The sequence below is a fragment of the Tamandua tetradactyla genome, chromosome 5 (genome assembly GCF_023851605.1).
Source record: "Tamandua tetradactyla isolate mTamTet1 chromosome 5, mTamTet1.pri, whole genome shotgun sequence".
NCBI classification, from domain to species: domain Eukaryota; kingdom Metazoa; phylum Chordata; class Mammalia; order Pilosa; family Myrmecophagidae; genus Tamandua; species Tamandua tetradactyla.
In genome coordinates this window covers 131,865,305-131,881,085 of record NC_135331.1, presented here as the reverse complement: position 1 = coordinate 131,881,085, position 15,781 = coordinate 131,865,305, and the positions used below count along the sequence as shown (strand labels likewise).

At 32.7% G+C, this 15,781-nt stretch overlaps 1 protein-coding gene across 6 annotated transcripts in view; it reads right to left on the bottom strand.

Moving 5' to 3' along the window:
• SENP6 (SUMO specific peptidase 6) overlaps window positions 1-15,781 on the bottom strand; it is a 140,661-nt gene that overhangs the window by 90,852 nt on the left and 34,028 nt on the right. For 3 of the 6 annotated variants that reach the window (XM_077162264.1, XM_077162267.1, XM_077162262.1), the window contains exons 4-6: window positions 14,624-14,769; window positions 13,681-13,785; window positions 3,863-3,883 (exon numbers count right to left, since the gene is read on the bottom strand). In XM_077162264.1, coding sequence (XP_077018379.1) covers window positions 3,863-3,883; window positions 13,681-13,785; window positions 14,624-14,769 — 272 coding nt within the window. Of the gene's footprint in view, window positions 1-3,862; window positions 3,884-13,680; window positions 13,786-14,623; window positions 14,772-15,781 lie in introns of all 6 variants that reach the window. The other 3 variants (XM_077162263.1, XM_077162266.1, XM_077162265.1) reach the window with 3 other exon arrangements.

Below are 15,781 nucleotides of genomic sequence, written 5' to 3'. Positions count from 1 at the left end.
CTCTGTCCCATTAGACTGTTAAGTTACAGGGAGTGCAGGGATCTTGTCTGTTTTGTTCATAACTGTATCCTTATGCCTAGAATATAATAGCTACTTGATAAATATTTGGAATTAATAAAAAGTGTATATGTAAAAAGCACTTCGTAATCAGAAGTGTATTTAGCAGGTCAATCTACTATATGAACACTGCTGTGTACCAAGGATGGCAATATTGTTAAAAATGATCCACTGACCATCATGGAGAGCCATCATGTAGTAATTCAAAATATCAATTTGTCACCTGACGTACCGTGTCCTATTTCAGACATTTGAAAGGCCCTGCAGATTGCTTATGATTACTAATTTGAAAGAGTGGTTGGAAAACTGAATATGTTAGACTCTTTATACTGTTTACTGCCTTACTAGCTGGACTTTTCATAGTATTTCCATGTTCAATCACTGTTTTCTTTACAGTGTGTTTTATTACGTGGCAAGGCATCTCATTCTTCTCTTCCTTAGTTACTTTTTTTAAAAAATTAAGTCTGTTGTTCTTCTTTGATATTTATTCTTTTAAAAGAACTTTAGAATCAAGGTCAAATTTCTTAGAATAGAATGAAGGTCACTAAGATTTTGACAAAAATCACATTAAACTCACTTTAAGGTGCACTGGCATCAAATTACATGACATTTTACCAGCCAGGAACATAATACATACCTCAGATTCATTTTTAAAAATATATTTATAAAAGATTTACACATTGTTAATTTTATTATTAGGTATTTAATTATAGTTTTTATTGCCAATAAGATTTTGGTTTTTGCAAAATATGTTTCAACTGATTAGAGCTGAAATGAAGGAAGCAATCATTAAAACTATTAATTTTGTAGCCTACCATCAACTCTTACTATTTCTAACATTTCAGAGACTCTCTTAAAATCCGAAGGAAGATAATATCATCAGAATATGATTTTATTTTCAGATACCTTAAGACAGTAATTTACAATGCTATTATAAATTGGTACCACCTCTCTGCAAAACAATAGAGCAGCAGTACTTATCAAGAGCATTAAAAAATTTGTAACCTCCACCCCCCCCAAAAAGCACTTGTAACCTAACCCAAAGAATCTCTTTAAAGAGATTTATTCTAAGAGATGCAGTTAGAGATTTATTACAAAGTTGCTTGTCAACTTCTACATATATAAAATAAAAATGATAAATGGGCTAATGAGATAAATTACAGAGCATCTGTAGGATAAACTATTATGTAACTTCAAATTTATCTTTAGAAGGCAGCATAATACAGAAAAATACTCATGACATACTGTTAGGTAAAAATTCAGAATACACGCTCTATTGACTTTACCTGTGTTAAATATTATTTTTTAAAAAAGATTGGAAAGAAACGTATCAAAATCCAAATCATGTAGTTTTCTGAGAACTTTTAAGAAATCATAAAACCTTTCTATATATGTTTATTTAAATACACCCTTCAAGCAAATATTTCTAATATTTCATATGCTCATTTATGGTATACTTTTCACTTTATACCCTTAAGTTGTTTAAAAAAATTTCTACAACATGCACACATTTTATAATAAAAATAAACATTAAGCTTTTAAATATTCAAATGTTTTAATTTAACCTTGTGATTCAGTTTCATAAGGGGTCAGATTTCTAATCCGGGGTGAGAAACAGTTCTAATACTAGATAAAATATTCTACTTTGCTGGTGCTATCACACCATTGCATCACAACAGATTCTGTCTATGAGTTAGAATGGAATTCGAGTCATTTAAGAAGTCATGTCACCATAATACATAGAATTGGCAATAATTTTTTAAGTTTGCATGCCTAGGATCTTAACATTGTTATCTGCATTTATTCTTATCGGGTTTTAAACTGAAAACATTGCTCAGTGTGCCCAGTACATATGGTACAAGAGGCAAAACACTAGAAATGATTAACCTTCCAAGACTACTTAACTTTTATTAGAGAAACCATTTTCTACTAAATAAATCATTTAGTTCAGAGATTTATAATACCTCATATGTTAAGGGAAAAAGAAAAAAATTCCCAATAATCTTCGGAGAGAAGAAAAAAGATGTGGTTTACTATTTGAGAGGGGAAAAAAAAAGACTCATGAAAAAATTAACAAAGAAAAATTTACCAACAACACCAAGTTTTTCTCAATTTATGTCTGATAAAGATAAACACAAAATAATTTTAGGTAAGAATTCAAAGGCCCAACAGACTAAATTCAGCCTAACAACTACTAAGCTAAATTCAGCCTAACATCTACGGGTATATTCATAAGGTCCCTCTAAACAGTTGCTGCTTCATATCCAATTTTCTTTATTCTCTGGAGATAAGCAAAGCAAAAAAGATTAAAAGAATTTTAATATCTATCATTAATACAGCAATTTCAAATATATTACAGTGTATAAGTCAGTTTTACATATCTCATTTGTTCCTCACAAACCTCCTTTAAAATTAGGCAAATATTATCCCCATTTTACAATGAGTTAGGTGCCTACCAGTTATGTTGGTTACTCAATTCTGGATGTTCTGACTCTACCACTTTACTTCAAGAAGAATCTAAGCTACAAGAGGGTAAAGATCTCTGTCCTAGAAAAGTGCCTGGCACATATAAGCATTAAAATATTTGCTGAATATATCAATGAATAAAATTTCTACTAAAGAAATAGGCATAAGGAGCCAAAAACAGTGGGAAACAATCAGTACAAGACCTCCAGAGCTATTGTGAAAAAATGAATAATCGTATTATTCTGATGACATAATAGTACTTACATTTTATCTACCACAGTATAGAAGAATTTCTTTGAATAAAACTAAAGTGTATTTCACATGTGTGACTATATAAAGAATTATTTAATGTATATTTAATATTAATTAATCTGAATATTACATTACATAATTAATATTAAACATTTAATATATATATTATGTCTATTTTATAGCAGTTTTATTAAAAACACCTAAGGGCTATCTTACTGAAAAGAAAAACATTCGATTGATTTAAACATTAGAAAGATATAAAATGACTCATCTATATCTGACCTAAGAAATAATAGTTTACTAAAAGAGAAAAGTTGACAAATGGGAAAATACTTTTTCTCTCTAGAAATAAGTAAAATATGCACACAACTGATTCATTTAAAATACGTAAGAATTGTGAAGTGTTTCGAATTTATAAAATTTGTCCAAATAGTTTGCTGGAAGGATCATCTTCAAATCTGTATCTCAGAAACTTGGTATTTAATAAAGATGTAATATAAATGCATTTTAGCAAATGTTACAAGCTGTCCTTTTTACCTACTCTACACTACTAAAATAAAATTACAGCTAAAATTATAAAATGTCCCTGCTTTTGACTGTCTGTGTGTTATTACAAAGGGTAGAAATAGTGATAGACGTTTGATCATGAAATTTTATTGTTAACTTTTGTGTCAGAATCGGAATATATTTGAGGTTTAAAGTGTTTAACATGTTCTAATTCCACTTTTCTTCTTATGCTACTGAAATGTAAAAATGAAGTATTATCATCACTGAAATATAGTAAGATTCTGAGGATAAAATGGAGAACAACTCAACTACTAAGGCACTAAAATATTCTGTTTTTAATAGAAAATAATCACATAAGCATAAATATATAACTATTTATGGAAAATGCATACTAAGAATCATGCTGAAACACTACCACATAAGTGAAAGATCATGTGCTTTTAATGCTATTTTTATTACAATAACTAGTAAGCTTTAATGATGAACTCTGATTGAATATTTTTCAAAGCATAGAAATATTAAGAATTTGATATCTTAAACTGCTATATCCATGCTCTAATTTCATCAATAGTAAGCTTACCTTTCCTTTCGGTCCAGACTGCTTAAAACATGAAAAAGAAAAGAAATGTAAGAGGCAAGACCTCACTGTTGATATATCAGTATAGTTTTAGTAACTGCAGTCAATAAGACAAGACTATAATGTGATCCAGTTGTTTTAAACACATTAAATACATGCTATATACTTTCAATCTTGTAAGATACGTAAATTTTCCCCAACTTTTATCAATATGCAAAATTATATTTAAACAATTTTCCTGTTAAGAAAGAGGGTTATATAAAAACATGAAAAATTGTTGAAAGGGTTTTATTTAACAATCCAATATTTGAAGATATATGCTATTTTAGAATAGTAAAACAAGTAGTTTTCAGGAGACACTAAATTTTTAGTGGTTCCAATCCTACTATATTAGGTATGATTATCTGAATCTGAATAAGAAAAAATACTTTTCAGGCTGAAACATTTGTACAAGGGTCTTAGATTAAACATATGATTTGAGATACAATAAAAGGCCTGGTGTTGAAATTATGGCCTGTTATAAAAGTTTGATTTATAAAAGTTCCATCTTTCTCCACGCTTCATGAAGTCCTGAAAGCTATTAACATCAATTACTGAACTAACTATATAAACTCTCTATTCAGTATAGAATAAAACTCACATCCTAGAATCATTCCTCTATTAAAAGGACATAAATACTCAGAACTGTCAGCAAGGCACAGTTTACAAAATATTCTAGTCCCCATATTAAACCTTTATATTCTTATGTGGAGCACAATTCAAACCCAGCAAGTTAAGAAAATATATGGTCACTTTTCTCTATACAAAAAACATTTTAAAAAGACATATAATTATTTTTAAATGCAATTTTCAATAATAAAATACCCATTATAACACTTACAATACCATATTTGGAATTTATCTTAGCTATTTAAAAAAGTGAGAATAATTTGTATAGAACAAATCAATACTGGGCAGGCAATGGTGGCGCAGTGGCAAAGTTCTCCTCTGCCATGCTGGAGACCCGGGTTTAATTTCCAGCGCCTGCCCATGCAAAATAAATAAATAAATAAATAAAATAAATAAATGCCATATACATGATAAAAAATGAGGGAATATCATAATACCTCTATTAAAACAAGTAAAACAAAAAATAGAAGCATAGAAGTTTAAAAACAGTCTCTTACCCTCTATATTTATTCTTACATAGCCATATTTCCAGGAAAAGTAAAACCCACGAGTTAGGCACTGATACCTATAATAGCCATTTTTAAAACTCTTTAAACTACTGTGCCCAAGTAGTGATAAGAGTTTAGAACACTCTTGATTTTGTTGTGTTTTTTAAACTCACCTGTATAAGGAAAGTGAAGATGCAGAAGACAGAGCAGTGGTAAAAGAACTAGATTTGGTTTTTACCAATAAAACAAGGCAGTTAGAAAAGTAAACAAAAATATATCTATACCTGTGTACATTTATTCTTATCCTTGAAAAAAATATATTTAGGATGATATGAAATACAGCTTACAAGCCACCATACTTTATATAAGAATCCTCAACAATTGTTTATAATAAGTCCTGCCCTAGAGGAACTTATGATGTTAAACTCAAAACAGAACTTTTTAAAAAATGGGGAGAGAAATCATTATCAGCAATGTAGGACTTTGTACAAGTGTCAACTTATTGGACTATTTCATACAAAATGAAAAATAAAAGGTAACCTTGAGCTAGTGCTCTTGAAATTGAATGAAGGAAAGAGGAAGGAAGCAAGAAAGGAAGGAAAGGAAAAAAAGGAAAGGGAGGGAGGAAGACTGATTGAGTCTGGTATTCATAACCTTATTTAGGACATTAAACATTGTTTCAAAATGGTGTTTTTCGTTAATAATTAAATCTTGCTTATTCCAGGAGGGCACTTTTTTCCATTCATGGATTACATATGATTTTGCAGACCTTCATTTTCTACGGTCCTTAATGAAAAGCAAAAAAAAAAGCATATGAAGGAAAAGAAAAACCAGTAAAACGTATCTTTTGGCAAGTCTGATTAAAGTTAAGATGTTGAGAAAGTATAGAGTAATATAATATTTTTAAATTTCTTCATTTCATTTTTCGATACTGAAACTATACTTAAAAAAAACCTTTCCATCATTATATGCTATACATATATAAGCAACCTATCTTTTAAATATAAATTAAATTAACATGTGGAATGGCATGAAGGGAATATACTGGAATCTTAATTATATCCCAAACAGTAGCTAATCTGACCTTATAATTTAACAGTCTACACACAGTCCTATTAGATAAACAGGTGTAAAGCATTTATTCCCATTACTAAAGAACTATAAATTACTCAGAAGGAAGGCCAGATTTACTTAATAGACAAGTTATATTACTTGCCCAAAGAATAGACTGAGTGTGTGAATTACCAATTGGTGGCATTTCTTTTAAACTTAAATGAAGAGCCAAGATAATAAAAAAATTTAGGAACAGCTAAGGTAAACACCCTCACCAAAGTCTGGTAATTACGCCAACACTACACTAACTAAAATCAACTGTTTAATAGCAACCATTAAAGGTGAAGGCTTTCCTCACGTCTTTGATATGGTTCCTACTGCATGGAGTGTCTTTTTCTAGCTGTATATGCAAAAGCTCCTTTAATAATTTTCCTTGGTGAATCCTTCCTTGCTCCCTTTTCCATAATACTACTATATATATTTTGTATATCTCTACTATTGCACTTACCATGTAATTATTTGTTTACCTGTCTTTCCGTCCTCTATCCTAATAAAACAAGCTCCAAGAGCTGGGATTTTGCCACACTCATCTGACAAAATGATACCTATACCCTATCTATAGGTATATAGGTACATATATAATCTATACCCTATCTATACCTGGTGTGTAACATTAAACTACTAAGTGTTTGTTTGTTTTTCTGGGGTGGAGGCAGAGGGAGGGTGCATGGTCCAGGAATCAAACTCTTTCCCTACATGGAAGGTGAGCATTCTACCACTGAACTACCTGTGTACCCCCATTTGATGGTTTTGAAGGAAAATAATGGAAAACTTCTCAGTGACTTGTCTTTCGACTTTAAAATCTTTTTAGTGACAGTCACACTGTAGCATGAATAAGAAATGTTAACCCTTACACAGAATAAATAAAAGACAAACATAAATAGAATCTATCCTGACTTAATTCCTTCATTTCTGCTACTGCCTATAGTTGTTCTTATCAAGTATTTCCGCTCAATATTGTTTCTTTAAATGCAAATTAATTCAGATTGGTTTGATTGTTTTAGAAATAATATTTTACTCATAAATACTAGCTACTAATATGTAAATCTCATCTTTTATGCAGATGTGTGATGAAACACATGATGGGGGCTGAGATCTAGAATTATAAAAAACACTAATCAATCTCCAAATTGTAATCAGTTTTTTAACTTTATTTGCGAGGAAAGGAAGGATGAGGAAAATAGGTCATAGTGCAAATAATCCCAAACTGATAGATAATTTCAACAGTAGTATCGATTTTTGTTGTAAAATATATCACTTGATTATAAACGTTAGTATTTCAAGTTGGACTACATTTTTGAAACAAAGAAGACAGATCTTTTCACTAATGGATTCTATCATTTTAATCAGTGTGTGAGAAAGCAAGTATGTATCTTCCCATTCCCCAATTACTCTCCTATTACTTTCTATGCTCATGTTGTATAATACATAAGCCACAGAGCTTGATTTGTCTGTGGACCCTGACAGTAAGGCAAGCCCATTTCTTGATATGTGTACTAATCGCTCTTTCTTTTTATTTGATGGTTTCAAATATCTTACCTGAAAACTATGATGAAATAACATATTTAAACTAAAGGAAGGTTTCCTAAAGTCTAAGAAAGATTTATGGTTTAAGTCTAATAATCTATGTTATAGCAAATCTATGTAACAGCAAATATAGCAAAGGTTTCTAAGAGTCAGGGACACGTTTTCTGAATAAGTAGCAATCTAGTATGACATTTTTATAAAATGAAGAGTGGCATCTAAAATATACACCAAATCTCTAATATTTGCTAGTTATAAAAATATTTCATCTCAATTATTTATAATCTCATAAATAAATACATCAATCAATTATTTAACTGTTGGGGCATGAAAATTTGAGTAAATTCAAAGGGGATGTAACATATTGAAAATAGTTTTGAAAACCTTGAAAACAAAAAAAGCAAGCTTTTCTCAAGTGTTACTTTCAAGAGCTATAAGAACATCCTAACCTATCGAAACTATCAAAATACAGAATTTTTTCAAACGTGAAATAATGTGATTTGATTTGACACTATAGAATCCTATAAACCTTAAAAGGATAAGTTAATATGCTCCACATTCAAGACAGTGGACTGAGACGTTTCCCCTCACAGAAGCTTTGAACTGGCAGGGACATCTCTACCAAAGCTCCAGAAAACAGGTGTAGGACTGCATGAACAGGGCAGGTGTTATATCAAGAACAAGGTCACGTAAAAGCAGTAGGATCTGGCTGGCCCCTTCTTCCCCCCTCACTTGTTTGGCTGCTGGCCCATGCTCCCAGTATGGATTCCCGGTTCCAGTTCTGGAGGGAGCAAGGTAACCCTTCCGCACACACTGGAATCTTTTACGTCTGGCCCAATCTGTCTGATGATAGCCTAAGTAAATTGCTGTTCCAGCGCAGCCTTAAGTGTAGAAGGTGGTTCACAGAGCTCTCCTATAGAATGTTGTGGGAGAGCAGCCAAGCAGATTACTAAGGCAAGGGATTGCTGACTGTAGAACATACACTGCAGTGCCTAGGACCCTGAGAAAACTGTTTCAATAGAGAAGGGAAGAATCGCTGGAATTCCCAGAGCCACTTGCACATGCCCAGGACAACACATATACAAAGGAAGAATCATGCCAACTCCAAAGCTTTGGCCTGGAGCTATTTTCTAAACTCACTGTATAGACAACCTCTGAAGGAGAAAACGTACACAGGTCCATCTGCAACAACTGGGAAAGGTGCTTTCTTTTTTTCCTTACTAGATATCTATCTATCTATCATCTATCTATCTGTCTGTCTATCTATCTAGATATAGATATGTAGATAGATATGTATGTGTGTATATCATACATATTTTTTTCCTTAGCTCCTGAAATTCAAGAAAGGCTTCATTATAACAGTACCTGAACACAAGCTTAAGGAACAGACACCTCAGAGTCTAAATTTCCAGCAATAACATACTAAAATATCAAAACGTCCAGGTTTCAAAAAAATTTTTACAAAAATACAAAGAAACAGGAAGAACAACCCAGGCAAAGGAGAAGATAAAGTAGCAGAAACCATCAATGAAGAGGACCTGCTCTGGGACATTTCAGGAGAAAGACTTTAAAATGGCCCTAAATAGACAGAAAGATCAAAGGTAATGGTGAAGTTATACAGAGAAGGTAGGGTTTAACAAATGAATATGATTGCTGAATCACTAAATTGATATTTTTTTCACTCTCCAGCATCTTAGAGAAGCTAAAAGTACAAACCTAAAATTATGGAAATGTAACCCATACCAAACTCTGACATCTGTTCTATAACTAATTGTTGTGCTGTGCATTGAAATTTATTGCTTTTTTGTATGTATGTTATTTTTCACACACACAAAAAAAAGTTGATTGTGATGATAAAAAAAATATTTACTCCTTCTAGCCTCTATATTCTGGCAGTTTGAAGGAAAAATCTAAGATGATGGTATGGTAGCCCATGACAAACTCTGGGATCTGTCCTACAACTACTTGTTGAAGAGTGCTTTGAAAACTATTTCTTTTTTCTTTCTTTGCTTTGTATAGGTGCTATATCGTACAATAAAAAAAAAGCTTTAAAAAAATGGCCGTAAATATGCTCAAAGATCAAAAGTAAAATATATTCAAAGAACTAAAGAAATCAGGAAAATGACAGATGGACATAAAGATGGAAATTATGAAAAGGAATCAAACAGAGCTGAATAAAGACCACAAGAACAGGAATTTAGAATTCCCTAGAATAGTTCAACAGCACACTGGAGATGGCAGAATAAAGAACTGGTAAGCTTGAAAATGAGACCATTAAAATCACCAGTCTGAGGAGAAGAAAGAGGAAAAAAAACAAAGAAAAGTGAACACAATGCAAGGATCCCATGGAAGACTTTCAAGCATACCAATATATGTACTTCTCCCAGAAGGAGAAGAAACAGAGAAAAGGGCAGAGAGTACATCCAAAGAAATAATGGCAAAAAACTTAACAAATTTAACGTAAGACATGAATATACACATCCAAGATGCTCAACAGGAAAAACCCAAACAGACCCACACCACAATACATTAAAATCTAACTGTCAAATGCCAAAGATACAGAAGATTCTGAAAGCTGCAAGAGAGAAGCAATGTGTCAAAAATAAGGGAGCCTTAAAAAAATTAAAAAAAAAAAAAAAAAATCAGGGAGCCTCACATGCAATGATGTGAATGAACATGTGAGACAAAATAAACCAGAAACAAAAAATACAACAGTGGTATGGTCACCTTTAGAAAATGTTTGTAAGAAAATAGGGGCATAAACTGTAAGCTTTTAGAGCAGACCCATTAAGTCCAGAGTGGTGAGTATAATTTTTGGATTTTGAGAGACTGTTTTATATATATAACCTGATATTTAGAGATAAGAATGAAGCTGAATAGGTTGGGGTTAAAGTAATTTAGAACACAGGGGTAAGGAAGACAGTGTCTATCTATACTTTAGAACTGCACATATACTTTGAGACCACTGGAAGAAAGGTTTATTTGGTCTGGAACTGAAATTTCCTGTAGCGCATAATCTAATTCAACCTATTTGTATAGCTCATTTGAAAGACTGAAACACAGGGAGCCCCAAATAAGAAAGAGGTCCTTTAATCCTGTATAGATTATTATACTGCCTGGGTACATCTTAGAGTATATTAAGCAGATAATCAAAGAGTATCAGCAAAGTCCCCTGAGGGAGGGAAGAAAGAATATGGAACTATTAAACCTTACCATCAGGGAATCCCTATACTGTGTAAAACTTAAAGGACATCCAAATCAATATGCCATGCCCTTGATCATGAGGCTTACTCTTGTGAAGCTTATGTAGGCAGTGGAGAAGCTTAGACTACCTATAGGCATTCCTAAGAGTTATCTCTGGAGGACCTCTTTCGTTACTCACATGTGGCCTCACTCTCTCTAAGTCCAACTTTCAAGTGAAATCATTGCCCTCCGCCCTACATGGGACATGACATTCAAAGGTGAAAGTCTCCCTGGTGACATGGGAGATGACTCCTAAGGATGAATCCAGACCTGGCACTGTGGGATCAACAATTCCATCCTGACCAAAAGAGGGAAAAGAAGTGTAATTAATAAAGCATCAGTGGCAGAGAGAGTTCATATAGAGTTGGGAGGTTGCTCATACACAAGCTTCAGTTAGACCTTGCTACCTATCATAACCTGCCAACCCCCAATCAGGACCATTCCAGCCAATCCTAAAGAACACCAAGGGCAATATACAAGATTTCACAAGGGTTCCATGCACTAGAGTAATTTTCCAGAAACCTACAACCTCCAGATGGGTTCCTGGTCCAGATAAAAGTCCTAAAATCTAGTCCACCCTCTCCAGAACATCAGATAGTTCCATCTTCCTTCCCCATATTAGTGACAGACCCTTCCAATATGAAAAATTTAGAATTGCCATAGCCCAAACACCCCTAAAGAGAGGGATGGAAAGACCAAAGGTGCTGGTGAGAAGATAGGATTTAACAAATGAATATGAATGCTGAATCATAAATTGATATCTATTTTAGCCTCCAACATTGTAGAACAGCTAGAAGTAAAAACCTAAAATTGTGGAACTGTAACCCATGTCAAACTCTGAAGTATGTTCTACAACTAATTGTGGTGCCGTGCTTTGAAATTTATAGCTTTATTGTATATATGCTATTGTTCACAAAAAAAAAAGAAGTAAAAAAAGTCGATTGTGATGATAAAAAAATATTTAAGCAGGTAGAAGGAAAAATATGAGATGCTCATATGGTAGCCCATGACAAAACTCCGGGATCTGTCCTGTAACTACGTGTTGAAGAATGCTTTGAAAACTATTGCTATTTCTTTGCTTTGTATGTATGTTATACTATACAATAAAAAAAGTTAAAAACAAATAAATAAATAAAGCGAGCCTCAATAAGATTAAGTGCCAAGTTTTCATCAGAAAGCATGGAGGTAAAAAGGCAGTGGGATGACATATTTAAAGGCTAAAAGCAAAAAACTGCTAACAAAGAATTCTGTATGAGGTAAAACTGTCTATCAAAAATGAGGGACAATGCACGTAAAAAAAAATGAGGGAAGGATTAAGACAGTCCCAGATAAACAAAAGCTGAAGGACTTTTATCATCACTAGACCTGCCCTACAAGAAATGCTAACGGGAGTTCTGCAGGTTGAAAGGAAAGAGAAAGCACAAGAGGAAACAAAGATCTTCAGTAATAATAATGACATGGGTAAATAGAAATACCAGTACTACTGTAATTTTATTTGTAGCTTCACTTTTAATTCATAAAGGATCTAAGAGGCAAAAGCATAAAATGTCATGATAAATCAATGGTTTTGGAATCATAATGTATAAAAAATACATAATTTGTGATAAGAACTATATAAGAGTGGGGGAATGAAGGCGTATAGGAACACAGTTTATGTATGCCATTGAGTAAGCCCCATGGTTAACATAAGAAAAATACTGGAGAATATACACATTCATAAAGACAGAAAGTACAGTACAGGTTACCAGGCCGGGGGGAAGTGGCAATGGGCAACTGATGAAAAATGAGCGTAGGGTTTCTGTTCGGTGAGAAGGGAATATTACAGTAATGGATGGTGGTAAGGGTACCGCAACACTGAGGATGTGATTACTCCCACTGAATGGTATAATAGGAGAGGTTGTGATGGGAAGATTTATGTTGTATATGTGTTTCCACATTAAAAAAAAAAAATTAACAAAAAAGTTAATGACAATTAAATACAATACATGATGCTGGACAGGATCTATGACTCAAGGACAAAAGTTTCAAAAAGACATTACTAGGACATAAGAAAAAAACTGACATACAGGATGTAAGCTTTGTGTCAAGGTTATATTTCTTGAACTTGATAACTGTACTTCAGGTAATTTTATAAGTAAATATCTTTGCTTATAGGAAATGTACATGGAAGTATTATGTATTTAAGGATTATGATGAGTACAACCTGATCTTTAATGTTCAGAAAATAGAGAGATGGATAAATAGGTAGAATGATAAATATCATTCATATATATTGTGTTACATATATGACACAATAGGTGGCAAATGTTAAAATAGGTGGATATGGGTTTCTGAGGATGGAGTGGATATGCTGGAGTTCTCTGTGTGAGGTTTATAATATTTTTGTAACTATCTTGTAAGTTTGATATTGTTTCAAAATAGAAAGTTAAAAAAAAAAGATATGGTAATCACTGAGCTTTACTCTTCAGCGCCAACTGAAAATATCTTTGTCAAATGTAATCTCAATGCTGTATCATAGAAATATCTTAGATCTACTGGAATACAATGCAATAGAATGGACCTTTCTTAGAAAATTATCCATTTCCATAATGTAACATATAAAATTAGATATGAAATATAATAATAAACTTCTAGGACATGCATTACTACAGAGACATGAATATCTCCTTATAGACAATGGATACAGTAAAGTTTCACAAAGAAAAAAAAATTGGTTAAAGAAAAAAAGTGAAAAACTTCTATTAAACAGGATAAGATATATAAAGACAAAATTAGAATCCTTACCTTTGGGCTGCTGTTTTTACTACTGATATCTGTGCATTAGCATGATGAAAACGTCTACCATGAACTACAGTTCCAGAACATAATGATGCATTTTGTGTATTTTCACTGCAGATTCAAGAAACAGAAAATAATTTGAACAGGGAAAAAAAATTATTTCACACATGCAAAACAAATCCTTAAAATTGACCACAAAAGACGTTTCCATTAAAAAAATTATTTATAGATAAGCCTAACTAACCAAGTTGAATTATCCATACGCAGAGTTTCCCACTTCTGCATGTCTTTGAAATGTTTCCATTTCCGTTACAGAAAAAAAGATAAAGAACAGAAGAACACTAGAATAGAAAACAGGAACCCTAACTTCTACTTCTGATTCTGCCACTGACAGGGAAGTTATTATATGTACCTCTTTTGTCTGTCCATACATTCACTGGGTAGAAATAAAACAGTGGCTTTCAACCCTATTTCTGCCAGATATAACAACCCCATCCTACTTGCCAGTAACAGTGTTACTATAAGAGGTAGGTTATGTCTGGAAGAGAAAAGGGATAAGAAATCTTAAAGAAACAAAAAAGTTTCTTGCTGAGATAATGTGATAAGCATCACTAAAGGAGACATGAGCATCCCCACCTTACGTTACCTTTTACTTCTAATATTATGACTGAAATTTTACTAGCTTTTTATGAAAGCAAGATCATTTTTTGAAATCCCAACATACTGAACAGAAGATACTACAGAAGATACTACAGTATCTTCTGTTACAATCACTGTAATCAACCCTACTCCCTAGATTCAAAGCAAATCACTGTAATCAACCCTACTCCCTAGATTCAAAGCAAAGAACCCACACCCCAGAACTACCCTACTTCTTGACCCTACTGACAAATTCAATACAAAAGGTATTGGCTGGGCCTACTGGCTATAAAGGTAGAAGCACCTATACCTCAATTTCTTATTGTTGCTCAACATGTTAAGTCCAATTGGGTTGCCTTTCAAAGTTTTAAAACTTTCAGTCTTGTTTTGTCTTACATATGTCTTCAAGATGAAATCACCAGAACTAGTAGCAACAATTTCAGATCGACGATTTAACTGTAAAAAGATTCATAAGTTAGAGTCAATAAACACCACAATATGAAACTTATTAGCAACTACTGAAAACCCATTTACATAAATAAAAAAGATAGATGTATTAGCTACTGGAAATGGGGGAGATGGGTGGCAGAGGCATGGTTTTAAAAGTAATTTAATTGTAACATTTTATTTTCAAAAGATAACACAAGTATTTAGGAACACGGATGCTTATAATATTCTCTTTTCATGTAAATATCTCAAAGGATATTTAATGAATAAAAAGGAAAAGACAGAGGGAGGGGATGAGTGTAAAGGAGGATAACTCTCTAGAAAGTAAAAAATAATTATTTCCCCTGCTTAGTATCTTTATTAACAATTCCTGCTATTTGTAGGACAGTACTGCCATATATGGTATAGCTGATATTTCAACTTGCGCTTTTCTACAAGATTTTTGTATTAGCATTAAAGTTTTCATATAAGCACATAAACAGAGATAACGTCTTTATACTTTCATTGGCACAAATATCAATAATGGAGAAACTGGATCTCATCAAAATTAAGAACTTCTGTGCATCACAGGACGCAATCAAGAAAGTGAAAAAGAAACTTGAGAACAGGAAAAAAATACTATCAAGTCATACATATATCTGACAAGGGTTTAATACCCAGAATATATAAAGAACTCCTACAACTCATAAAGACAAATCCAACCAAAAAATGGGCAACGGACTTGAAACGACATTTCAACGAGAAATGCAAATACACTATAAATACATGAATAGGTGCTCAACATCATCAGCTATTAGGGAAATGCACACCAAAACCACAATAAGACTCTACTGTACCCACTAGAACGACTATTATAGAAAAAAGAAAAGTAACAAGTGTTGGCGAGAATTGGAACTCTCAGGCATTCCTAGTGGGAAGGCAAAATGATGCAACCACTATGGAAAAGTTTGGCAGTTTCTCAAAAAATTAAAGATACCATCACCATATGAGCCAATAATTTCATTCTAGGTATACTTGAAGG